This window comes from Aquarana catesbeiana, linkage group LG01 (genome assembly GCF_042186555.1).
Source record: "Aquarana catesbeiana isolate 2022-GZ linkage group LG01, ASM4218655v1, whole genome shotgun sequence".
NCBI classification, from domain to species: domain Eukaryota; kingdom Metazoa; phylum Chordata; class Amphibia; order Anura; family Ranidae; genus Aquarana; species Aquarana catesbeiana.
In genome coordinates this window covers 833537780-833563597 of record NC_133324.1, presented here as the reverse complement: position 1 = coordinate 833563597, position 25818 = coordinate 833537780, and the positions used below count along the sequence as shown (strand labels likewise).

Genomic DNA, 25818 nt, shown 5'->3' with positions numbered 1-25818 from the left:
CCACTCAGTCCTTTTCTAACCCTCCCCACTCAGTCCTTTTCTAACCCTCCCCACTCAGTCCTTTTCTAACCCTCCCCACTCAGTCCTTTTCTAACCCTCCCCACTCAGTCCTTTTCTAACCCTCCCCACTCAGTCCTTTTCTAACCCTCCCCACTCAGTCCTTTTCTAACCCTCCCCACTCAGTCCTTTTCTAACCCTCCCCACTCAGTCCTTTTCTAACCCTCCCCACTCAGTCCTTTTCTAACCCTCCCCACTTAGTCCTTTTCTAACCCTCCCCACTCAGTCCTTTTCTAACCCTCCCCACTCAGTCCTTTTCTAACCCTCCCCACTCAGTCCTTTTCTAACCCTCCCCACTCAGTCCTTTTCTAACCCTCCCCACTCAGTCCTTTTCTAACCCTCCCCACTCAGTCCTTTTCTAACCCTCCCCACTCAGTCCTTTTCTAACCCTCCCCACTCAGTCCTTTTCTAACCCTCCCCACTCAGTCCTTTTCTAACCCTCCCCACTCAGTCCTTTTCATAGAACTGAATGGAGAGTTGAAGTGCTTACACAGGCCTGCCCCATAAGATGCTGACTAATGGCTCGCTGGCTTCCCTGCATCAGATAGCTGAGTTTAAAACTTGCAGGAGGGGCTGTGGGCAGCCTAATATACAGTAATGCCCTGTACACACGTTTGGACTTTCCAACAACAAAACCATGGAATTTTGTTCGAAGGGTGTTGGCTCCAACTTGTCTTGCATACACACGGTCACACAAATGTTGGCCAACAATTATGAACGTAGTGACATACGAGATGTACGGCGAGCCGATAAAAAGGAAGTTCAATAGTTATGTGATATCGCCGTTACGAACGCTAGTTTTACAAGACCGATCGCTTCCGGCTCGTCCTTGATTCCAAGCATGCGTGTTTGTACCTTGGACTTTTATCCGACGGACTTGTTTACACACGATCGGAAAGTCGGACAACACACATTTGTTTGCAGAAAATTTGAGAGCATGCTAGCCAACTTTTGTTGGCGGAAAGTCCGACAACAAATGTCCGATGGAGCATACACACGGTCAGACTTTCCGCCAACAAGCTCACATCCAACATTTCCCATCGGAAAATCCAATCGTTTGTACGAGGCATAAGTGTAACTGCACCAAAGTGATGTTTTAATTTCACAACTTGCCTATATACTTGTAGTATAAGAGAATATTGTGTGTGCTTTTATCATCACATATTGTCTCTCCCTTTCAGGCACTGTTGGCGCTGGGTATAGCACAGTCTGTGCGGACACCAGATCCTGGACATCCGTAAGATATTTTTATCATTGACATCACTAATTCTGCTTTATCTGATGTTTATTATCTTTGTTTTTGACATTTGATGATAATGGAAAAAACCTATACAACATGTTATTGCATTTGATTTGTTGATTATATATTTTTCCTAAAGTTATTGGGAGAATTTTTCCTAGACAAAAAAAACTTTGCGTGGAAAAATATGCAGCTGGTGCACTTTTTCTTCTATCCTAGTGTACGAGTGTATATCTTTTATTATCTCCCATTACCTTCCTTATAACCTAGTCCAGGATTTGTGAGAAGCGTAATAAGTGGAGAAGAATTTGATCATCAGTCAGGTCTTTACTGTAGTCTATACCCAAGTAACTAGTGCAAAACTGTCTTGAACTTCCTGTTACTGTCTGAATTGCATTTCAATATATTCCCATGGAGAATATGTTAAAGTGCTTGTAAACCTCAGTGCCGGTTCACACTGATGCGCTGTGAATTTGTTCCGTTTTTTTGTCCTGTGTGAGGTGCAATTTTACCACGAATTTCAGGAGTTGGTCATAGCTGCGATTGATGTTCTAGCCAATGGAATCATAATGTAAAAAAAAAAAGGTGTTAACTTCCTGTGTACTTCCTGGTTTTTGTGGAGAGTAGTGTGGTGGAATTCGCACATATCTGAACCAACAATGCGATTCCAGAACGATTTACATTGATGTCTATGGAGACTAAATTTGCAACGCAACACTGTAAACTCGCACAAGACCCTTTTTTTTATCGCATCGCATTCGTAGAGGAATCGCAACACATGTATGCGAAAGACCGTCATTGAAAACAATGACTTTATGGAATGCATGCGAATTTAGAATGTTAAAATGCATCAGTGTGAACCGGCACTCAGTCATAAAATGTGAACAAAGCACACATCTGAAGTGTGTACTTATCTCTCTATAAAACTTTTGAATGTGGTTTTTCTCTGGTGCTTCGTTCCTCTGTTATCAGCATGAGTCACTTCTGAGAAGTTTTCCGACGCATGAGATAAATTTGTGATGGGGGCTTAGCACAGAGCTTGTCTACTCAGTACACAGCTCTGTATTCTTTCTTAATTCCTGTTTAGTGTGTGTGTGTGTGTGTGTAGGGGGGGCTGTGAGTGCCTTTCCTGCAATCAACTATCGCCCACTGTTACTGCAGGTTTCCACCCCCTCCTCTGTGATACTGATAGATGGAGAAGGATTTTAATAGGATTCTGATCTTTTGAAGGGATGTAGGGAAGAGGAGACTGCAGATAAACAAGTAAAACTTATGTAAGAGTATTTGTTTCATATCTGTGTATCGTCTAAAACTAGTCACTTCACTGGGTATATGAGAGGGTTTACAACCACTTGCCGCCCACCCACTGTCAAATGACAGCGGAGCGGTGCGTCTCTCATTGTAGGAGGATGTCGTATGACGGCACCCCAGAACGGTCGCTCTCGCGCACCCGCAGGGGCACGGTGTGACCCCGATCTTTGTAAAGAGCCGATGACGCGCCTCTTTAACCATGTGATCGGCTGTGTTCAATCACAGCTGGTCACATGTAAATGCGAAATTGCAGTTAATCGGCTCTCCTCGCCTCACACTGATGGAGTGTGTGGCGAGGAGAGGCGATCAGTGGCATCTCCTTGCATGGGAGACCAGGGCAGGTAATTAGGGCACTGATCGTCAGTGCCCTGATTACAGTAAAGCCCCAGCAGTGCCCATTAGTGATGCCCACCAGTGCCACCTTTCAGTGCTCATCATTCCCGCCTATCAGTGCGGCATATTAGTGCCTCCTCATCAGTGCCACCTAATCAGTGCAGCCTCATCAGCGCACATCAGTGAAGGAGAAAAATTACTTATTTACAAAATTTACTGACAAACTAAAACTTTTTTTATTTTATTTTTTTCAAAATTTTCGGACTTTTTTTTTTGTAAAAACCCAGCAGTGATTTAATACCACAAAAAGAAAGCTCTATTTGTCTGAAGAAAATTATTTAAAATGAATTCAGGTACAGTGTTGCATAACCGCGCAATTGCCATTTAAAGTGCGACAGCACTGAAAAATGGCCTGGGCAGGAAGGGGGTGAAAGTGCCCAGTATAGAAGTAGTTCATGGTTGTTGCAAATGTCAGGGGCTCAACCAGAGTATTTTGAGATTGCAGATTTGAGAATGGAACCGGGATTTTCACATCACAGTGGACAGGAAGTAAGGGGAACTATAAGCAGGGTGGCAACATAAACCTAAGGTTTGACCTCTTATTATATGGTTTTGGTAAATCTGAAGACAAAATTATGCAGATAATCTAATAGTGTGTATAGGGCTTTAGGCAGAAGCTGGAAAATCAATGCAGACTCCCTGCTCGAAAACCCCATAAAGTGCCTATTTTAACAGGACTGCCTAGCCCCATCTGTGTATAGGTGGTTTAGAGCAAAGCTAAACGTACTTGTTGTTTTTTTTTTTTTAACAGTCCCACCCAGCACCACCATCTTCAACCGTCTTCATTGGCCGGCACGGGGTGACGTCACTCCATCATATGCACCGAAGTCAGTCATTGATTGATGCTATGTTCGCTTCCCACAGTGGGCCCAAGCATAGCAGATCCCCGTCCATTGCTCAGGACCCTCATACTGAGGAACAAGGGGCAGGAGATCATGAAGTTCTTTCAAAGGATCAGGAAGAGGCTGATGTCTCCTCTTCCGAAGATCCTAATATGGAGGGAGCAGCCTCACAAGAGAGATTGTTGGTACACTCCCTTACTAAGTTGATTCGCAGGTTACTGACTGTAGCGCAGTCTATTGATGAGCCCACCTCTGGTTTGGGGTCACTAAAGCCTCTCCAATCTGTGGATGCCTTTCCTATCCATTCATGGCTAAAAAAGCTGACGTATTCTGGGTGGGAGCACCCAGATAAACAGTTTTTTCCTCCAAAAAAGTTTTCTATACTTTATTCTATGGAGGAAGAATTCTATAAGAAATGGGGGATTCCAGCAATTGATGCTGCTATATCCTCGGTAAATAAAAACCTGACTTGTCCTGTTGACAATGAGCAAATGTTGAAGGATCCAACCGATAAAAAGTTGGAATTTCTTTTTAAAAACAACATTGCTCTTGCAGGTTCAGTTGTGCAGCCGGCTCTTGCGGCGATTGGAGTATCTCAGTCCATAAAGGACCAGTTTGTGGAGGTACTCAAGATTATTCCTGATCAGCAGGCCCAGCAATTTGCTGGCATTTCAGAGGCACTGTGTTTCACAGTGGATGCTATGAAAGATTCTATTATTCAAGCCTCACAGATAATGCTAGGGCTGGTACATATGCGCAGAGTCCTATGGTTGAAGAATTGGTCAGCCGAAGCACCATGTAAAAAGCTCTTGGCCAGTTTCCCATTTCATGGTGAACGGTTGTTTGGAGACGATCTGGATAAGTATATCCAAAGAATTTCTAATGGGAAAAGTTCTCTTTTACCAGTAAAGAAGAAGTTTAAACGTTTTTCCTTTTAAACGTGCATCTTCTCCAGTGCCAGGAGCATCTGCCATCAGACAGTCTTGACGGGCTCCACCGTCGGGTTCAAGAGGAAGACCTCAGGGGTAGTCCCAGGGCCAAAAAAGGACTTTTGGCAGGAAGCCCGTGAAGCAAAATGCTAAAGCCTCCTTATGAAGGGGCGCCCCGCTTGCTCGGGTGGGGGCTTCCTCAATTTCTCTAGGTTACAAACTAGAATTCCCATCTCCCCGTTTTTTAAAATCAAACGTTCCCAGAGATCAAGTCTCTCTGGCTCTGGATCATCTCTTGTCTCAGAAAGTGATATTAGAGGTTCCCACAGAAGAGCAGGGATCAGGGTTTTATTCATACCTCTTCGCGGTACCAAAACCAAACGGGGAGGTAAGACCCATTTTTAGATCTCAAGGATCTAAACCGGCACTTGAATATCTGTTCCTTTCGCATGGAGTCAATCCGATCGGTTGTCTCCATTCTACAAGGAGGAGACTTTTTGGCATCGATCAATATCAAACATGCCTGTCTCCACGTGCCAATTTTTCCCGCTCATCAGAAGTTTATACGCTTTGAGGTAGAGAATCGTCATTTTCAGTTTGTGGCTCTGCCGTTTGGTCTAGCCACCGCACCATGAGTGTTCACGAAGATCTTGGCTCCTCCTTTAGCCAGGTTAAGGGCTCAGGGTATAACAATTCTAGCCTACCTAGACGATCTGCTTTTAGTAGATCAGTCACCTGTCTAAACCAAAGTTTAATCTCAGCCATAAGCTACCTAGAATTCCTAGGCTGGATTATCAACCTAGAAAAATCCTCCTTAAAACCATCAAGGAGATTACAGTATTTGGGGCTGATCATAGATACTGTTCAAAAGAAGGTATTCTTACCCCAGGGAAGGATCAGCTCCATAAAGGAACTGATTCGACTTGTCAAAACAAAGAGAAATCCTTCCATTCGGCTGTGCATGAAATTGTTAGGGAAGATGGTGCCATCGAGTCCGTCCCTTATGTGCAGTTTCATTCAAGACTGCTGCAAAACAGTATTCTGTCGACCTGGAACAAGAAGATCCTGGCTTTGTACTTTCTAATGCGCTTATCCCCCAAGGTGCGTCAGAGCCTCAATTGGTGGTTGATATCCAGCAACCTTCAACAGGGAAAATCCTTTCTACTAGTATCCTGGAAAGCAGTAACAACGGATGCCAGACTTCTAGGCTGGGGGAGCAGTCCTGGAAGAGGCTTTTGTCCAGGGGAAGTGGTCCAAGTCAGAAAGGACCTTACCCATCAATATTCTATAAATTTGTGCGGTACGTCTGGCCCTAGAGGCCTGGACGCTCAGATTACAAAATTGTCCTGTCAGGATTCAATCCAACAATGCCACGGCTGTAGCTTACTTCAATCACCAGGGGGGCACGAGAAGTCGTGCAACCCAAAAGGAGGTGAATCAAGTTCTATCTTGGGCAGAAAGCAACATTCCTTGCCTATCGGCGATTTTCATTCCAGGGATAGAAAATTGGCAGGCGGACTACTTGAGTCGCCAACAATTGTTTCCGGGAGAATGGTCCCTTCACCCCGACATCTTTCTGTCGATATGTCAAAGATGGTGTGTTCTGGACGTGGATATTCAACAACAAAGTCCACAACCTTTGTGTCAAGGACAAGGGATCTGCTGGCATGCGGAACAGACGCCTTGGTCTTTCCATGGGATCAGTTTTCACTGATGTGTTAACTCCAGTTCTGCTTCCGCGCCTTCTTCGCAGGATCAAGCAGGAAGGGAAAGAGGTGATTCTGATGGCCCCAGTGTGGCCCAGATGATCTTGGTTTGCCGAGATCATAAAGATGTCGGTAGGGGACCCTTGGACCCTGCCGCTGTGGTCAGACCTTCTCGCGCAAGGTCCGGTATTCCATCCTACTTTACAAACGCTAAATTTAACAGTTTGGCTATTGAAACTCACATTAAAAAGACCGTGGGTTATCTCCTTCAGTAGTGTCTACTTTGGTTAATGCTGGGAATGCCGGCCTCCAGAGTCATATAATATAGAGTCTGGAAGGCATATGTCTCCTGGTGTGGATCCAGGGGTTGGCACCCCAGAAAGTATGTCCTAGGTAGGATCCTTGGATTCCTGCAGATGGGACTGGAAATGAAGCTGGCCTTGAGTACTATCAAGGGCCAGGTCTCTGCCTTATCAGTATGGTTTCAACGGCCTCTTGCTTCTCACTCTCTGGTTTGTAACTTTATTAAAGGGAGTAATGCGGATTAATCCTCCCGTCGGGACACCCCTGAACCCTTGGGATTTGAATTTAGTCTTATCTGCTTTATAGAAACAGCCTTTGAGCCTATACAGGATATTCCCTTGGTTCTTTTGACGAGAAAGATAATCTTTTTGGTTGCCATATCCTCTGCCAGAAGGGTATCGGAATTGGCGGCTCTTTCTTGTAAAGAGCCATATTTGATTATTCATAAGGATAAGGTGGTATTGCGGCCTCGTCCTGAATTCCTACCAAAAGTGGTGTCAGGTTTTCTTTTAAACCAGGATGTTTTGCTGCCTTTTTTCCCAGAACCTCGATCTAGGGAAGAGAAGTCACTACATTCCCTTGATGTAGTGAGAGAGCGGTCAAGGTCTATTTAAAAGAGACAGTTCAGATTTGCAAAACAGATGTTTTGTTTGTATTGCCAGAAGGTCCTAAAAGAGGACAGGCAACATCAAAATCTACTATTTCCAAATGGATTCATGAAAGTGATTGTTCAAGCTTATGGTCTAAAGATGAAGATTCCTCCTTTTCATGTTAAAGTGCACTCCACCAGGGCTGTTAGTGCTTCTTGGGCACTGCATCACCAGGCCTCCATGGCTCAGATCTGCAAGGCCGCAACTTGGTCTTCAAGCCATACATTTACCAGATTCAATCAAATCGATGTAAAAGGTCATGAGGATAATGCCTTTGGGCGCAGTGTACTGCAGGCTGCAGTATGAGTCCTCAAGTCTCTTAATTCCCTACTTTTTTGGTGTCTCCCTCCCTTCAGTTGCCATTGCTATGGGACATCCCACATAGTAACTACTATGGCTCTGTGTCCCGTGATGTACGATAAGGAAATAGGATTTTTATAACAGCTTACCTGTAAAAACCTTTTCTTTGAAGTACATCACGGGACACAGAGATCCATCCCTTCTTTTTGTTATACACGTGTATTGGTTGGCTACAAAATTGAGGTTCTCCCAGTAGTGGGAGGGGTTATATAGGGAGTGTACTTTTTGTCTTAGGGCATGCCAGTGTCCATCACCTGAAGGTGGCCTATAACCCACATAGTAACTACTATGGTTCTGTGTCCAATGATGTACTTCAAAGAAAAGGATTTTACAGGTAAGCTGTTATAAAAATCCTATTGTTCTGATATCACCTTGGAAAAATTCTGAAAGCAGAATAAAGCAAAAGCAAGCCATTGTCTACACCTACTAACCAGATTCTAGCTCACAATTATTCTGGTTGCTATGAGAAGCTGCTTGACTTTTCTCTGCTGCAGGTTTCATAAATTGGCCCCTGTATTTTGTTAGAGCCCAAATCTCCATCCCTTCTACTTCTCCAGCAGCCGCTCTTACACAAAACATCTTTGCATGGAAAGCACAATAAGCCTTTTCGAAGCCTGTAATTACTAGCTCTTTGGACTTCTAAATGCAAAAAAATATATAAATATGAAAATGTATTTTCTATATTAAAACATCTAAAATTACACATAACGACACAAGGAATTAAATTTGGAATTGTATTCAGCAAATATTTAAATGCTACCCTGTTCATTAAACATCTGAATGCATTAAAAAAAGGGATTAAATCAATTTCATCAGCAGCTGTGGTGCATAACATTAAAGTAATAAGATTAGATCTAAATAGCCTATGCAGGGAAGGGATTAGAAAAAAATACAGGATGAAATTACTTTTTTTTTATATGAAACACTGAAAAGGGCACGGAATTATAATACTATATTAAATGGCTCTGCCCCACTCTTAATTTGTGTACTTTTTGCGATGTATTTTATTTTAATATGTGTATATTTTTCTAGAGCCTAGAGTACATATTTTTACTGAATCTTAAAATGCACATATTGCCCAATCCTATCAGCACATTACACGTACTCTCCAACATACATTTCAATTACATCCTGCAAACACAAGACCAATATTTCTTAAACAAAGCTTTATTTTCGTAATACCTGTGCAGGCTCCTTTTCTTTCACGTCTTAAAATCTGAATTTTTTGCTAGAACTTACCTTAACCCCCCCCCCCAAAAAAAATTGCGTGTGTGTGTATATATTCAGAGACCGTATAGGTTAAATTGGTGGCAGCTGCAATTTTTTTTATGTTGCTCTGTATTTGTGCAAATGTTTAATGCATTTTGTCAGGAATAACACTCTCTAAAGTGAATTTTAGCACAAACAAACACATAACATTATCCATTTTTTGGAAAAATATAAAAGACTGTTGTGTTGTAAATAGAAACCAAACATGTCAAGTCTTGAAGCTGAATTCCAGGAATTCAGCTACTTTGTAAAAACTGCTGGCATACCATGAGAGTTAAGTTTAAATAAGGGGCCTGCCATCTTGTGGACTTAACTCTATTATTCACGTCTGACAGGTTTATTGAGCTTCAGGAAGATTACTTCAAGAGCTCTAACACTGATCTCTGTGGTCTCAGTTCCTTCAAGAACAGAGTCGCTGGAACTGCTATGCCCGCCCCTCCCCTCCTTCTGCCCATTCACAGAAGCCTTTTTATTACGCGAACCCATTCACAAAATACAAAGGCTTCTGTGATTGGGCAGCATAGGGGAGGGGCAGGAATAGCTATTGTGTGTGCTTCTCTCCTCTAACAGCTGAGGTTATCCTCCCAGGAATGCAAAAAAAAATGTTGCATATACATAATAGGGATAAGTCCCGGAGGTGACATGCACCTAATTGGACCTAATTCATAGTGTCTGCACTTTTTGCAAAGTTTTTTGAGTTCCTGCAATTCAGCCTTAAAATTGCACACACCTGTGAAATGGCAAAAATCAACGTTACCAAAAATTGTCTATTGGTGATGTTTTGAAAGCCTTTACAGCTGCCTGAATCACTGAAAGCTGGTTGCTGGATGAAAAAACAACTTTCTGCAACTGCATAGAAACCAATCGGCTTCCAGGTTTTATTGCCAAAGCTTGATTGAACAATCTGAAGTTAGAAGCTGATTGGCTACCATGCACAGCTACACAAGATTCTGGGTGCACTAGCTTTAGTAAATCTAACCCTAAGACCCCTTTCACACTGGGGCGGTTTGCAAGCGCTATTGCGCTAAAAATGGCGCCTGCAAACCGACCCAAAACAGCCGCTGCTGTTTCTCCAGGAGCGGTGCGCTAGCAGGACAGGACAAAAAGTCCTGCTTGCAGCATCTTCGGAGCGGTGTATACACTGCTCCTTCACCGCTCCTGCCAATTGAAATCAATGGAGCAGCGTAGCTATACCACCTGCAAAGCACCTCTGCAGAGGCATTTTGCGGTGGTTTTTAACCCTTTCTCAGCTGCTAGCAGGGGGTAAAACCGCCCCCGCTAGCGGCCGAATACCGTCACTAAAACGACAGTAAAGCGCCACTCATAGCGGCGCTTTACCGCCGACGCACCTCCCACCCCAGTGTGAAAGGGGCTTTAGGGTCATGGTACAGCTGGTTGTAGTTAGTCACATTCAGCTAGACTTATTCTATAATATAGAAGATGTTTGCTACCCATCCAAGTAGCTTGCTCAGCTCTAAAAAGTATCAGTAACATACCTCAGGGTTTATAGCCATATGGGTAAAGCTATGCACTTGCAGATTTTTGAACAACTGTTTGTATAAATAGTCATACGAACCATCATCTTTGTACATTTGATGACTAACTGTCGTTGGAAAGTAGTTCAAAATTTCTTTTGCTTTAAGGCTCCATTCAAACCTGAGCGTAGCAATTTACTGGCATTTTTCTGGTGTTTTTTTAAGTGTTTTTGTAGCTTTTTACAATAGTTTTTAAAGCATTTTAGAAGCATATTACAAGTGTTTTACAGCTTCAGGCATTTTTGTTTAGCCAATTGAAAGCACTAGGGGGAGGAGAGGAAGAAGATATTAGGGATGGAGAGCTGCTGTTTGAGCAGAAAATGAGCAACAAAACGCTCAAGTCAGGCGTTGAGGTCTATGGGGCCACAAAAGCTTGTAATCTGCCAAAAAGAGGCTCATGTATTTTTTTTTTGAGTGACAGGTGTTTTGCTTCAAGACAGCACAATGCTCATATGTGAACAGGGACCATTGAAATGAATGGGATTTGACTTGCAAGCTTCATGCAGAAAATGATAATCCCAATGTAATTCCAGTCTACCCCATATTAGATCTGTCCGGGATCCACAGGTGTGGGCTGGGCACGGCATCATTATGCCTGAGGGTCATCTGTTATTTTTTTTGATGAGATGAAACGACAATTTCATCTACCCTCCTGGACGTTCTTTAGGTTTTTACAACGAAAACATGCAGTCCAGGCGCAATTTCCTGATTCGGTTGCCCTGACCTCACATTCAGAGGAAAAACTGCTAACCACTTGTAACATTGACAAGCCGTTGTCCTCCATATACCTTTCCACTCACATTTTGCAGACAATCCTATTTTCCCTGCTATATACCACTATCTATTGAGCCATGCAATACTGATTTTTGTTTGTGACAATGCAATAAAGGCTTGAGTTATAGTTTTTGGTGGAATATTGAATGCGTGTTGGATGATCTATGTTAAAACGACTACTGGCAAAGATTATTTCATCTAATGCTAATGTCTGTCTATGTGAAATTGTAATCTGCTCACTATCCTAATAGATGTTACACGTGTAATGCTGTAATTGTCCTACTAAAGTTTATCTGTTAAAAAAAGAAAAAAAAAGTACAATGAAGGGAATTTATCAAAACTGGAGCAGCTGTGCATGACAACCAATCGGCTTATTTTTTTAGCTTGTTCAGTTAAGCTTTGAAAATGAAAGAAAGAAGCTGATTGGTTGCCATGCACATCTGCTCCAGTTTTGATAAATGTTCCCCAGTTTTCAAACAGCAATTTTCTTAAAGTCACTTTTAATGTGCCTTCCACATTTTTCATGGCCCCCCATTCATTTCTTTTATTGCGTTAAACATAGAGATTTGTATCTTGTTCACTGCTGTCACAAGGCCCTGTTGCTTAACAACTGAAAAACGATATCAGCCAGTAACCACTGTGTAGCATTGCAAAGCAAGAAGTAGAGAGTGTATGTGTAGATGGTTCATCTATAATGCTTATTACATATACAATACGTTTACATATGCAATTACATATACTTTTTTTGTTTTTTTTTAATGAACATGCCTATACTTGCCTGCTCTGTACAATGGTTTTGCACAGAGCAGCCCCGATCCTCTTCTTCTGGGGTCTCCTGCTGGCACTCCTGGCCCCTCCTCTTCATTGGGTGCCTCCCATAGAAAGCTGCTCTCCCTGGGGGCACACGTACGGGTTCACTCCCATGTCCCGCTGCTGCCTCCATTGACACAGACAGCAGGACTCGGCTCTGGCCCCCGCGTCACACGATTTAATTGACAGCAGCAGGAGCCGATGGCTCCTGCTGCTATCAATCTGTACAATGAAGAGAGAGATAGTGGCTGGAGCCATTGCACTCGTGCGCTGGGTTGGATTTGGCTCAGGTAAGAAAAAGGGGAGGGAGGGTCTGGGGGGAGGGTAAGCTGCAGCACAGAAGGTTTTTCACCTTAATGCATAGAATGCATTAAAGTGAAAAGTTCCACTTTAAGGTTTTAGTCTGAAAATTAAGTCCTGCTAGATCACTTCAGGCTGGCCCCTTTTGCAGGTATAGCTATGTAACAAAAAAAAAAAAAAAAAAAAGTCCCTATACTGTTTAAAATCCCGTAATACACTGTTTCACCCTGTTCTGCACATGTTCAGTTGCTCTCCATTTCTAGGCACTGCTGAGTTTGTAGAGGCCGATCTGCTGACACCCTTAAAGCAGAATTAAAACTTCATATCCTTTTAGAGCCCTTTCACACTGCCAGTGCGGGGGGTGCCGGCGGTAAAGCGCCGCTAGTTTTAGCGACGATTTACTGTCATTTTGGAGGCGCTTTTAAGCTGCTAGCGGGGTGCTTTTAACCCCTGCTAGTGCCCGAATAAAGGGATAAAAGCGCCTGCAAAGCGCCGCTGCCCATTAAATTCAGTGGGCAGGGGCACTTTAGGAGCAGTGTATACACCACTCCTAAAACTTGCTTGCAGGACTTTCTTTGATGTCCTGCCACCGCACCGCTCCAGTGTGAAAGCACTCGGGCTTTCACACTGGGATTGCAAATGAGGCATTTTTCAGGCGCTTTACAGGCGCTATTTTTAGTGCTAAAGCGCCTGAAAAACGCCTCCAGTGTGAAAGGGGTCTTACAGCCAAGGAAGCTTCTTCTATTTGAACTGCAACTGGCATGGTGCTGCACATGTGAACAGTTATGACATCAGCCATTTGATGGTTTGACAGTTGAGGACACAATCAAATTAGTCAGTTTTTTGAAACCGGTAAATCAGTGGGTTTAGTTCCGCTTTATAATTTACAGCTGGGGCTCTGAGCTTCTGCAAAATGGCAGCCTCCAGCAAGAAAAAACAGGAACACTGCTGGAGGCAATATACAGCACGCAGTCATTTTGGTAGCATAATTATTAATTTGGAATGTATGTTCCTTGCTAAAGAACATTATTTAGTTGTTATTGGTAAAGTTCCACTTTAAGGCTTTAGAACCATGTTAAAGTCACAGTATGTAAGTGTAGGTTGCAATAATTAGTGAAGTCGACATGTTGCTGGGCCTGACTTGACAAAGTTGCCAGCTAGGAGCCAGGTACTAGTTTGTAGAAAGGGTACAGTGGAGGGTAGTAGAAAGTACATTGGGGTCACTATAGGAAGAACAAAGAAGGAAATGAGAGGTGGCGCTGGCCAGGGACTATCTACAGGTTGCAGGGGTTTTAAAACCCTAACCATTATTTCAAACAAATCTGTTTGATGTGTGCATCTAAACAAATGCATAGATAAGACTACAATAACCTTTTAATGTCATCTCCAAACTCCAGATAACTGCACAGCTTCTCTGTCTAATTTCCATATTTCTTCACTTTTTCATTTCACAGGTATGGCTTTACAAACATGCGATATATTGCTTCCTTGATCAGTGGTGTAGGCATTTTTATGATGGGTTCCGGATTATCATGGTACCATGGTATCATGGGTTTAATGCATCCTCAGCCAATAGAATCGTTTCTATGGGTAAGTGCATGTCTTTCTTTTTTCTATACCCGGACAACTATTTCTGTGCTTGCTAAAGTGTTTCTCTTTCTTCTTTTCCAGGCATATTGTATACTTGCAGGATCATTAGTTTCTGAAGGAGGTAGGCAGTCTTTCGTTTTTGATTCTTAAAGTAAATATAGCATGAGTCTTATTTCTTTGCATGTTCTACACAATTGAGATTGTGCAGAAAAAGCTAGATGGTGTTTCTTTTGCTTTGTTTTTCCATCTGTGAATGAGCAATAAAGATGCAAACTGATAAAAAGCTCATAAATTCAATAGATGTATAGGATCAGCTGATAATGTAGTTTATAGAGCAATATTTCTCAACTCCAGTCCTCAAGTACCCTCAACATGTCATGTTTTCAGGCTTACCATTATTTTGCACAGGCGATTTGATCGGTTTCACTGCCTTAGTAATTACCACAGCCGTTTCATCTGAGGGAAAGCCTGAAAACTTGGCCTGTTGGGTGTACTTGAGGACTGGAGTTGAGAAACATGGTTATAGAAGGTATAGCATATAAAATATAGACATTTAGCTTATGTTTAGTATAATTCCCATATTTGCCATAATTTTTCTTTCCCAACATTTCAGGTTGTGGTTGATTTTACAGACAAGTCACAGACCTAGGCAGTATTTGCTATATAAGCTATACAAGTATGTGATGAAAAGGCAGGACTTACAGTGTAAACTGCATGTCAAACAATTGGAGGATGCAGGCATATAGGCAGCTAATGTTACATACAGGTCTCCATTACAGTGCTTGTATCTGCCCACTATCTTCTCCCATGCCTCCCTAGCGGTTATTGCGCCACCTATCACTTTAGCTTAGATGATCAATAAAAGTGATTGGGAAGTGTGAAAAGGCTCGGACAAGCTTAAGCCTTATGGAAAAAATCACTTTGTGACAAGTGCAGAGGGTTAAAATCCTGTGTCCCCATCTAACCAAGGTCCAATCCTTTTCCTTTCAAAAACAAACAAAAAAAATTTGGCTTTAGATGCACTTTAACCACTTCAGCCCCGGAAGGATTTACCCCCTTAATGACAAGGCCATTTCTTTTTCATACGTCATGGGACACAGTTAGGCTAATATTCATTAACTGCTGGGTTATACTTCATCTCCAGGTGAATGGACACTGGTAAACCAAAGGTCTTTAGACAAGAAGTGATCACCTATAACCCTTCCCATACAGGAAGTACTTCAGTTTTTTACCAGTGTCTGCAAGGTGGATGCCACGGTTGTTTGAGCTCTCTGAGCTCCAGGTTTCTAGTCCCACAAACGGTTCTTAAATGAATCAAGGGTTTGACCGATCGGATCCATTTGACACAGGCTTTATATGCTTAGAAAAATGGTACCCGAGACTCGCAAAAGAAGACTCAAGATCCTGTGAGGTTTTGCCTGTAATGCGGCCTCCGGGCGCTGGACTCTGCAAAGTGGAATCATGGACACCACAGCGGTAAAGGATTCCTGCAGGGTGCTGTACAGGTCCAATGGAGTGGACCCTAAACATGAAAAGGGTACCCAGTCCCTGAAGGTCCTCAAGTGACAAGAACCCGCCGTGAAGGGTGAAGATTGGGCTTTTAGTTTCTTAGCTGTCCTACGCCTGGACGGGTAAGTGAAAACCCTTTATTATTATTATTGTGGGGTGTCCTAGTGATTGTAACAATCCGTCAAGCTAGCTAAAGGCTGGACACCTGTGTGTGCGGTGACCATACGGGGGGAGTTTTTGGGCTAGCTGTGGGTGTTTGCAAAGTGTACCTTTTTTGCTTGTGTCTGGCTGATTTTTTTTTTTTTTTTACCTGTATGATGGCGCACGATGGTGCCCCATTTTGCCTTGGTACGCCATGGCGCACGTTTGTTGGCAAAAGCACCGCTGGGCTCAGCAGTTTGTCTGAGGAAGAAGGTATGCCTTTGAAATGCATCAGCCAGCAGTGGTTCATATATCCTCTCTCTCGTCATCTGGAGACTGCTATTATTAGACGGATTGCCACAAGTTAAAGGCTTTTAAATTGCAGTTCCTTTCATATGCTTGTAAGTAGTTTTTCATTCTTTCCTTTATTAAACAAATCAAAGGATAATGCACAAGGCTGGTGCGCCCTCTTTTTTTCTATTCTCTTTCTGATTGCTAGGATACCCCTATCCTGGAAGGCAGCAAGGCCTGAGACATTATCCATCCTGAACTTTAGATCACCTGACCAACACACTTGTGCGCAAGAGTATTTGTTTGCTGTTTCCAGAAGGCAGCTGTGAGACAAAGAGCAGGCTCTGAACCAGGCACTTGCAGCGGTTAATTTCTCCTTACACGGGTCACGTGAGTCACCAGGTGTTGCTTGACAGACTAAAGGTGCTTGGCAGGATTGTTGCATACCGGCTTGGTTAGCCCTATGAAAGGGTCTCCCTTCTGAGGTGTGTTAATACTACACCCAGGTGCTCCCTTTTTGTGGCTAGTAAATGTCTTAAAAAAAGAGGTGGGGCATTAACACCACAGGGAAGGGCGGCACACCTATGTCATCAGTAGTTCCTGATGAACCTAGTCATTTCCCTAGTGTTGTATCCCCTGAAGGTCCGAAAAGTCAACCTTGAGACCAGCTTAAAGTCTAAAGTATTTAGGTCTGATCCTAGATACGGTCCAAGCAAGAGTATCCTTGCCACCCGCAAGGATCTGTGCCCTGAAAGATCAGGTACATCAGATAAAGGGCACCAGACAACCTTCCATTCGGCTCTGTATGAGTCTTCTAGGGAGGATGGTGTCCTCCGAGGCAGTGCCCTATGCCCAGTTCCATTCCAGACCTCCTACAGCAAGACCTCTTGTTGGCTTGGAACAGAAGAGGACAAGCCCCGGTTTCTCCAATGTTCTTATCTCCTCAGGCACGCTTAAGCCTAAACTGAAGTTTGCAAAATCAAAACCTGCGAAAGGGAAAAATCCTTCCTCCCGGTAACTTGGAGCGTACTGGCTACAGATGCCAGTCTCTCAGGCAGGGGAGTGACCATAGAGGGGCTCACAGCTCAGGGGAAATGGTCAAGGACAAAACAGATCCTGCCCATCAACATCCTGGAATTACGGGCAGTACATCTGGCCCTACGGTCCTGGACGGTGGAGCTTCAGGACTGCCCTATGGTTCAGTCTAACAATGCCACTGCAGTGGCATATATAAACCACCAAGGCGGTACCAGAAGTCGTTCAGCTCTGAAGGAGGTGAACCACATACTAGCCTGGGCAGAGGGACATGTGCCATTTCATTTGGCAGTCCATATCCTGGGAGTAAAGAACTGGAAGGCACAGATTATTTCAGCCGCCAGCAGATCTGCCCAGGGGTATGGTCCCTACACCCAGGGGTGTTCCAGAAAATTTGCCAATGTTGGGGATGGACAGAGGTCGACCTACTGGCATCCAGGTTCAACAACACGCTACAGCAGTTTGTGTCCCGAACAAGAGATCCTCTGGCAATCCAATCGGAGTAGATGCTGTGGTAGTTCCATGGAGCCAGTACTCCCTGGTTTATGCTTTCCCTCTGGTCCCTCCCCTTACACATTTGTTGAGCAGGATTCGGAGAGAGGAAGTTCCAGTTATTCTGGTGGCACCAGCCTGGCCCAGAAGGCCCTGGTTCCCAGAGATTGTGAAACTGACAATAGACGGGCCATGGACGCTTCGACGTCGCCCCGATTTACTGTCTCAAGGTCCTATATTGCACCCCAATTCACAATCTCTAAATTTGACAGCATGGCTATTGAAGCCAGTGTGTTAAAGGACCGTGGCATCTTGCGACCAGTGGTGTCTACCCTAGCGATTGCTAGAAAAGCGGTCACTAGGAAGATCTATCATAAGGCCTGGAAGACTTATATTGCTTGGTGTGAAGCCAAAAAATGGCATCCTCGGAAATACCTGTTTGGGAGAATTCTTTCTTTTCTACAGTCAGCTGTGGAAATCAAATTTGCTTTGAGTACAATCAGAGGTCAAGTTTCGACCCTATCAGTATTCTTCTAAAGGCCTTTAGCCTCCCATTCACTGATCTGAACCTTTATGCAGGAGGCTGTGTTACAGAAGCAACCATTTGAGCCTATCAAGGACATTCCATTAGACTTGCTGTCATGCAAGCTAGCCTTCCTCATGGCCATCACCTTGGCTAGAAGGGTGTTGGCAGCCCTTTCCTGCAGGGTACCATACTTGATCCTTCACCATGACAGGGTCGTGTTACGACCTGTTCCATCCTTTTTGCCAAAAGTGGTGTCGGCCTTTTATTTAAATCAGGAAATTATTTTGCCTTTTTTTTTTTTCTCTCAGCCTCGTTCGGCAGAAGAGAGAAGACTGCATTCTTTGGATGTTGTCCGGGCAGTCATGGTTTATTTGTCTAGATCTGCAGAGATCTGAGGTTAAGACTCCTTTTTTGTTTTACCAAACGGACCCAAGAAGGGGCAGGCAGCTTCCATTGCCAATTTGGTCCGTCAATTGGTCATTCAGGCCAAAGTGGCACATAATTGTGAAGTGGAAAATGATAAATGGTTCTCTAAATTGTTTACACGTAAATATCTGAAAAATGTGGCGTGCATTTGTATTCGGCCCCCATTTACTCTGATACCCCTAACTAAAATTTAGTGGAACCAATTGCCTTCAGAAGTCATAAAAAGTCTGCCTGTGTGTAATTTAATCTCAGTATAAATACAGCTGTTCTGTACACCCCTCAGAAGTTTGTTAGAGAACCTTTAGTGAAAAAACAGCATCATAAAGGCCAAGAAACACACCAGACAGGTCAGGGATAAAGTTATGGAAACGTTTAAAGCAAGGTTAGGTTGTAAAAAAAATATATCCTAAGCTTTGAACATCTCATGGAGCACTGTTCAATCCATCATCCGAAAATAGAGAGTATGGCACAACTTTAAACCTACCGAGACATGACCGTCCACCTAAACTGACAGGTCGGGCAAGGAGAGCATTAATCAGAGAAGCAGCCAAGAGGCGCATGGTAACTCTGGAGGAGCTAAAGCTCAGGTGCGAGAATCTGTCCACAGGACAACTATTACCTGTGAACTCCACAAATCTGGCCTTATGGAAGAGTGGCAAGAAGAAATCCATAAGAAGTGCTGTTTGCAGTTTGTGAGAAGCCATGTGGGGGACACAGCAAACATGTAGAAGAAGGTGCTCTGGTCAGACCAAAATTGAACTTTTTGACCTAAAAGCAAATGTGTGACAGATAACCAACACTGCACATCACCCTGAACACACCATCCCCACCGTGAAACATGGTGGTGGCAGCATCATGTTGTGGGGTGCTTTTTTTCAGCAGGGGCAAATAAGCTGGTCAGAGTTGATAAGAAGATGGATGGAGCCAAATACAGGGCAATCTTAGAAAAAAACCTGCAAAAGATTTGAGACTGGGGCAGCGGTTCACCTTCCAGCAGGACAACCACCCTGATCATACAACCAGAGCTACAATGAAATGGTTTCGATTAAAGCCTGTTCATGTGTTAGAATGGCCCAGTCAAAGTCCAGACCTGAATTCAATTGAGAATCTGTGGCAAGACTTGAAAATTGCTGTTCACAGACGCTCTCCATCCAATCGGACAGAGCTTGAGCTATTTTGAAAAGAAGAATGGGCAAAAATGTCACTCTCTATATGTGCAAAGCTGGTAGAGACAAAAAGACTTGTCACTATAATTGAAGCGAAAAGTGGTTCTAGTAAAAACCATTTATCGTTTTCCCTTTTTTTGGTTGTAACATGAAAAAATGTGGAAAATTTCAAAGGGTATGAATACTTTTTCAAGGCACTATAGGCAACCCTGGAGAAGTGGATATCAAAGGCTACCAGGGCACCATTATTATGTTTGTTTTTTTTAGAGTGCGAGCTTAGCAAGATCCCCATCAAAAGGTAAGGAAGGTTTGAGGAGTTCAAGTGTCAGGCGTTAGGAACGCGCAGAGCACATTCTGCTTTTGCTTTTCACTGCTGTTTACAAAATAAGATTTACGGCCCGTTCACACCACATGCATCTTCTGTATCAATAACGCATGGGAAGTAGGTTATATGGTTATATGATGGCATAGTAAACACCAGTACAGTCAGTTTCAGAAAAAAGAACATGCTGCATTTTTCCTGCACTGGACTTTACTGGAATGCATCAAAAAGCACCGGACCCCAATACACTAAAGGTCGGTTCATACTGCAACAGCACACTCCTGATCCAGTCCGGATGTGTTTCTGCATGCGTGTTTTATGTGTTTCCGGGTGCATTCCAGGTGCTTTTTTTTTTTCTTCCTATTTCCTGTCTTTTTTGTACTGGGGTCCAGTTTTGTTTTTTATGTGTTTTACCATTCCAGTTCAGTCTAGTGCAGGAAAAATGCAGCTTTGTTTTTTTTTCTGGTACACCCTGGAACTGACCGCACTGGTGAGAACTATGCCATTTGGAAGCCATATAACCTATTTTTTATTATTATAGAGGATTTATATAGCGCCAACAGTTTGCGCAGCGCTTTACAACTTGGGGGCAGACAGTACAGTACATGCCTTTTTGATGCAGAAATAAATTGGAAAAAAAAAAGAAGACAAAAAGCACCTGGAATGCACCCGGCAACACATCTAAAAACATGTTAAAAATGTGCATGCAGAAACAGATCTGGAGTGAGTTTTTGTGGTGTTAACCCGGCCTTTATTGGATTTCAAGAGCTGCTTCAATTTATCTACTTCCTTGGCCATTAACCATTTCCCTCTCCCAGGCAGCTGCCACTTTAATGTGAGATAAGTGCTGATGGTGCTGGCAGGTACACACATGCATCTCCATTGCAGGCAGAAGAAAAACTGCCAATCCCACTGACCAGCCCTTACAGTCGGCACTCCAACACCCCAAAAGGTATTCATAACCTTCCTGCCCTTTCACCCACTTTCAGCCTGCAGGGACCCTCTTTCCAGTACTTGTTCTCCCAGGCCCATTAGACCTTCCCATCACCACTTTAACGCTGCTTTGCCTAGTGTTTTGGTAGTGCTGGCTGGACAGAGCCTTGTGCAGCTCACTGATTGATGTCAGCTCTATAATTCTTGGAGTCCGGTCCTACCACTAATCTAGGACATCCCTTGGCTCTGTCCTGATTTGAGAGGCAGTGCAGCTGGGTCACGATTCGCCCATCAGATGTTCGCAATTGTCAACCCTCAGTTTATTGCATATAGTTCCATGTGTAATCGGTGTGCCTGTGTTGTATATGGGTGCAGTGTTGTGCATTTCTGGCTTGGTTGTTTAGTCTGCAATAAAACATTTATTTATGCACTCGTAAAAATGCTCAGAAAAGGCAATTAAGTGCACATTTACACGATGCAAAACTCCCCTAATGTACAAAAATCCCTTTTATTCCTCCTTTCTTTACCATACAGTACTTCTGCATGCTGAAAAAAAAACACTCTCAACAGCCCTAAATCAAACCCATTGTACTGAGCTCTGTACATTTTCTAAATCGATTAAGACAACAGCTGAATTAGAGGACAGACATTTCTATTGATCCTGCTGGTTGTTTTTGTACCAGATCCAGGCAGCAATATATAGAAGATTGAAGAATAAATGCAAAGTTAGAGAGATGAATAACTATACCACTATGTTAAGTGTTATCTGATTATGTGTATCACATAACCCCCGCCACCCCCACCTGACAGAGGGCACTGCTGACTGCCAATGGTTTTCAATGTTCTCACAGCCTGTAATGGTCTTTGTTCTAGCTACGCTCCTTGTTGCTGTTAATGAAATTAGGAAGAGTGCAAGGGCAAAGGGATTGTCCTTTTACGAGTATGGTATGTATGGTATGGTTTGGGGTCATTTTATTTGAAATGCTTTCTTTATTTTGTTCTACAAGTTAATGCTGCTGTTCTTCTCAGTGATTCAGTCTCGGGACCCAAGCACCAATGTAGTCCTGATGGAAGATGCTGCTGCAGTTTTGGGGGTTATGATGGCTGCCTCCTGTATGGGGTTGACGTCACTAACTGGTAATTTTTTTTTTTTTTTTTTACTATGAGGTTCTCCTATTTGTATAAACAAATGTGTGTGTGTGTGTGTGTGTGTGTGTATATGTATATATGTATGTGTGTGTATATATATATATATATATATATATATATATATATATATATATATATATAATAAATAAATTATTGGGAGGTGAGAGCAGCTCCACTCAAAGCAGATTTCTGCATTGTGGATGGAGTTTACTCTTCTGAACATGATTTTTCTCATCAATGTACTTGGGAAGATAATGCTCCGCTGCAGGCTGCACTCTCCTCTCCGGTGGCAGGGGTAGGCTCTCTGCGGTCCTGAACCATTAGATATATAACACTTTTTAGTAATCCCAAAAAAGGAAAGGGGGAGCCACTCACCATAAAAGCCAACTTGGCTTCATTCATTGACAATCGAGATGGTGCCACATCAGCCCTAATGCATTGCTTTGCTTCAGTAAATTCAAGTTGGCTTTTTATAGTGAAGGACTCTCCCTTCCGTTTTTGGATTGCTTAGTTGTATGGTTTTTCTCTCATGGTTTTTGTCTCTGCGCGGTCCTGTGCCTTCATGCTCGGGTGTTCTGACCGTGTTGACAGGGGAATCAGCAATTGTCTTTTCCCGGCGGGCGGGGGAAGCTGTCAACGCCAGGAGAAGACAGTGATTATTGCTAGCAGATATAGCAGCCGCTAGCGATAATCACAAGAGAATCTGGCAGGCTGGTTGTACTTACGTTGATTGATCTACTTGGTACATTCATCCTGCCCATTAACGATTCGAATCTCGACTGCTTCCTGCCGTACCAGCTGAGATTCGAACAGTGTATGGCCGGCCTTAAGCTGGCCATAGATGATGCAATTTTCTTACCTTCAACCACGGATTGAAGAAAAGAAAATCACTCATTTCTCCCATCAACACTAACTTTGGAATCCTTCCTCCTGCGCTATAGTATTTTGACAACAGGAGGTTTCCCAGAATGCAATGATCACTGCTGGTGGCTATAGCTGCAAGCAGCAATCGCACGAAAAGAACCCGACAGACTGGTGGTACTGAATTCAATCAAAAATCTTGAGTCACATTACCCTGCCCATAGATGGATCGAAATTTGCCCAGTTCTTGCTGAACAGACTGAATTTCGATCAGTCTGTGGTTGGGTTTACACTGTGAGAATGAGCAGTAAAGCACAGCTGTTGTGTTGCACTGCACAGCAGGAAGCAGAACCTGCATATGTAAAATGTATAGGACTGCCTCGTGTACATATATACAGTGCATCCAGAAAGTATTCATTGCAGTTCCATTTTTCCACATTTTGTTATGTTACAGCCTTATTCCAAAATGGATTCAATTCATTATTTTCCTCAAAATTCTACAAACACCCCATAATGACAAAGTGAAAGAAGTTTGTTTGAAATCTTTTGCAAATTTAGAAAAAATAAAAAAACGAAAAAAAAAATTACATGTACATAAATATTCACAGCCTTTGCACAATCCTTTGTTGAAGAACCTTTGGCACCAATTACAGCCTCAAGTCTTTTTGAGTATGATGCTGCAATCTTTTTTTAGGCACACCTATTTTTGGGCGGTTTCTCCCATTCTTCTTTGCAGGATCTCTCAAGCTCCATCAGGTTGGATGGGGAGCGTCGGTACACAGCCATTTTCAGATCTCTCCAGAGATGTTCAGGTCTGGGCACTGGCTGAGCCACTAAAGGATTTTCACAGAGTTGTCCTGTAGCCACTCCTTTGTTATCTTGGCTGTGTGCTTAGGGTCGTTGTCCTGTTGGAAGATTAACCTTTGCCCCAGTCTGAGGTCCAGAGCTCTCTGGAGCAGGTTTTCATCAAGGATGTCTCTGTAAATTACTGCATTCATCTTTCCCTCAATCCTGACTGGTCTCCCAGTTCCTGCACTGCAAAGCATCCCCACAGCATGATGCTGCCACCACCATGCTTCACTGTAGGGATGGTATTGGCCAGGTGATGAGCGGTGCCTGGTTTCCTCCAGACATGACACTTACCATTTAGGCCAAAGAATTCAGTCTTCATTTCATCAGATCAGAGAATTTTATTTCGAATGGTCAGAGTCCTTCAGGTGCCTTTTGCAAACTCCAGACGGGCTGTCATGTGCCTTTTACTGAGGCGTGGCTTCCGTCTGGCCACTCTACCATACAGGCCTCTCTACCATACAGGCCTGATTGGTGGAGTAGTGCAGAGATGGTTGTTCTTCTGTTAGGTTCTCCTCTCTCCACAGAGAAACACTGAAGCTCTTTAAGAGTGACCATCAGGTTCTTGGTCACCTCCCTGACTAAGGCCCTTCTCCCTGATCGCTCAGTTTTGCTGGGTGGCCCGCTCTAGGAAGAGTCCTGGTGGTTCCAAACTTCTTCCATTTACGGATGATGGAGGGCACTGTGCTTATTGGGACCTTCAGTGCTGCAAACATTTTTCTGTACCCTTGCCCGGATCTGTGCCTCAATACAATCCTGTCTCCGAGGTCTACAGACAATTCCTTGGACCTCATAGCTTGGTTTGTGCTCTGACATGCACTGTTAACTGTGGGACCTTTATATAGGCAGGTGTGTGTCTTTCCAAATCATGTCCAATCAACTGAATTTACCACAGGTGGACTCCAATCAAGTTGTAGAAACATCTCAAGGATGATCAGTGGAAACAGGATGCACCTGAGCTCAATTTTGAGTGTCATGGCAAAGGCTGTGAATACTTAAGTACATGTGATTTTTATTTATTTTTTTTTGTTTTTTATTTTTAATAAATTTGCAAAGATTTCAAACTTCTTTCATGTTTTCTTTATGGGGTATTGTTTGTAGAATTTTCAGGAAGATAATGAATTTAATCACTTTTGGAATAAGGCTGTAACATAAAATGTGGAAAAAGTGAAATGCCCTGAATACTTTCCAGATGTACTGTGATTATGAATTACAGAGAGAAAAATAAATTCTTTAAAACAGCACATACTGAGGGTTATTTATATCAAGCATGTTTTACATATTTATTTAATTCATTATAATTGAATTTTTCTTTTTAAGTCTAGTATGACTTTACTGTGTTTGGTCATATAGGGCAGTGGTCATCAACTCCTGTCCTCAGGGCCCACTAACAGGCCAGGTTTGCAAGATAACTGAAATACATCACAGGTGATATCATTTGCTGCTCAGTGATTGCAGTATTCTAGTCTGCATTTCCTTAAGGTAATACATAAAACCTGGCCTGTTGGTGGGCCCTGAGGACAGGGTTGTTGACCACTGATATAGGGTATGTATAGGGTAAAATAGAAAATAATTTTTTAATGGTGAGATGGTGTTCCTGTATCATGTGGTAGAACTATTCGCCCGTCCTGTCCTTTTTTTCTTCTGTTGCACATCAGCACAGGAGTGAGGCAGTTAATTCTGAAGATGCCATCTTTTCATACCAGTCTCATTCCCATCATTGGGTACAGACACCCAAGGCAAATCTTCATGAGTTATGTGTGTACGCGGCTGTTTTCTGATCTTTTAATGCTATCTTTCTCTTCATAAATCTCACCAGCCACATCTGCTAATTCTACAGACTGCGAGCACACGTCTCCTTGTTTTATTGTGCGTCACCTGTCACAGAGACAGGTTCAATTTTAAGGTTTCTAATACTTTTATCCGCTCTGCTGATCTCTAGTGCTGTCTGCTATGACTTTCCACTGACCTTCTGATCACAACAAGAAACTTCTTTGAAACCTGTTCCTAGCAGTAGAAGGAATGTTCTGTATATAGAAGATGTGAATG

The 25818-nt window shown here is 43.1% G+C and overlaps 1 protein-coding gene across 4 annotated transcripts in view; it reads left to right on the top strand.

Moving 5' to 3' along the window:
- The window catches only part of SLC30A9 (solute carrier family 30 member 9), a 137327-nt gene that overhangs the window by 86059 nt on the left and 25450 nt on the right, over positions 1-25818 (top strand). For all 4 annotated transcript variants that reach the window (XM_073608511.1, XM_073608513.1, XM_073608510.1 and 1 more), the window contains exons 10-14: positions 1239-1294; positions 13934-14069; positions 14151-14190; positions 21784-21855; positions 21940-22047. In XM_073608511.1, coding sequence (XP_073464612.1) covers positions 1239-1294; positions 13934-14069; positions 14151-14190; positions 21784-21855; positions 21940-22047 — 412 coding nt within the window. The remainder of the gene's footprint in view (positions 1-1238; positions 1295-13933; positions 14070-14150; positions 14191-21783; positions 21856-21939; positions 22048-25818) is intronic.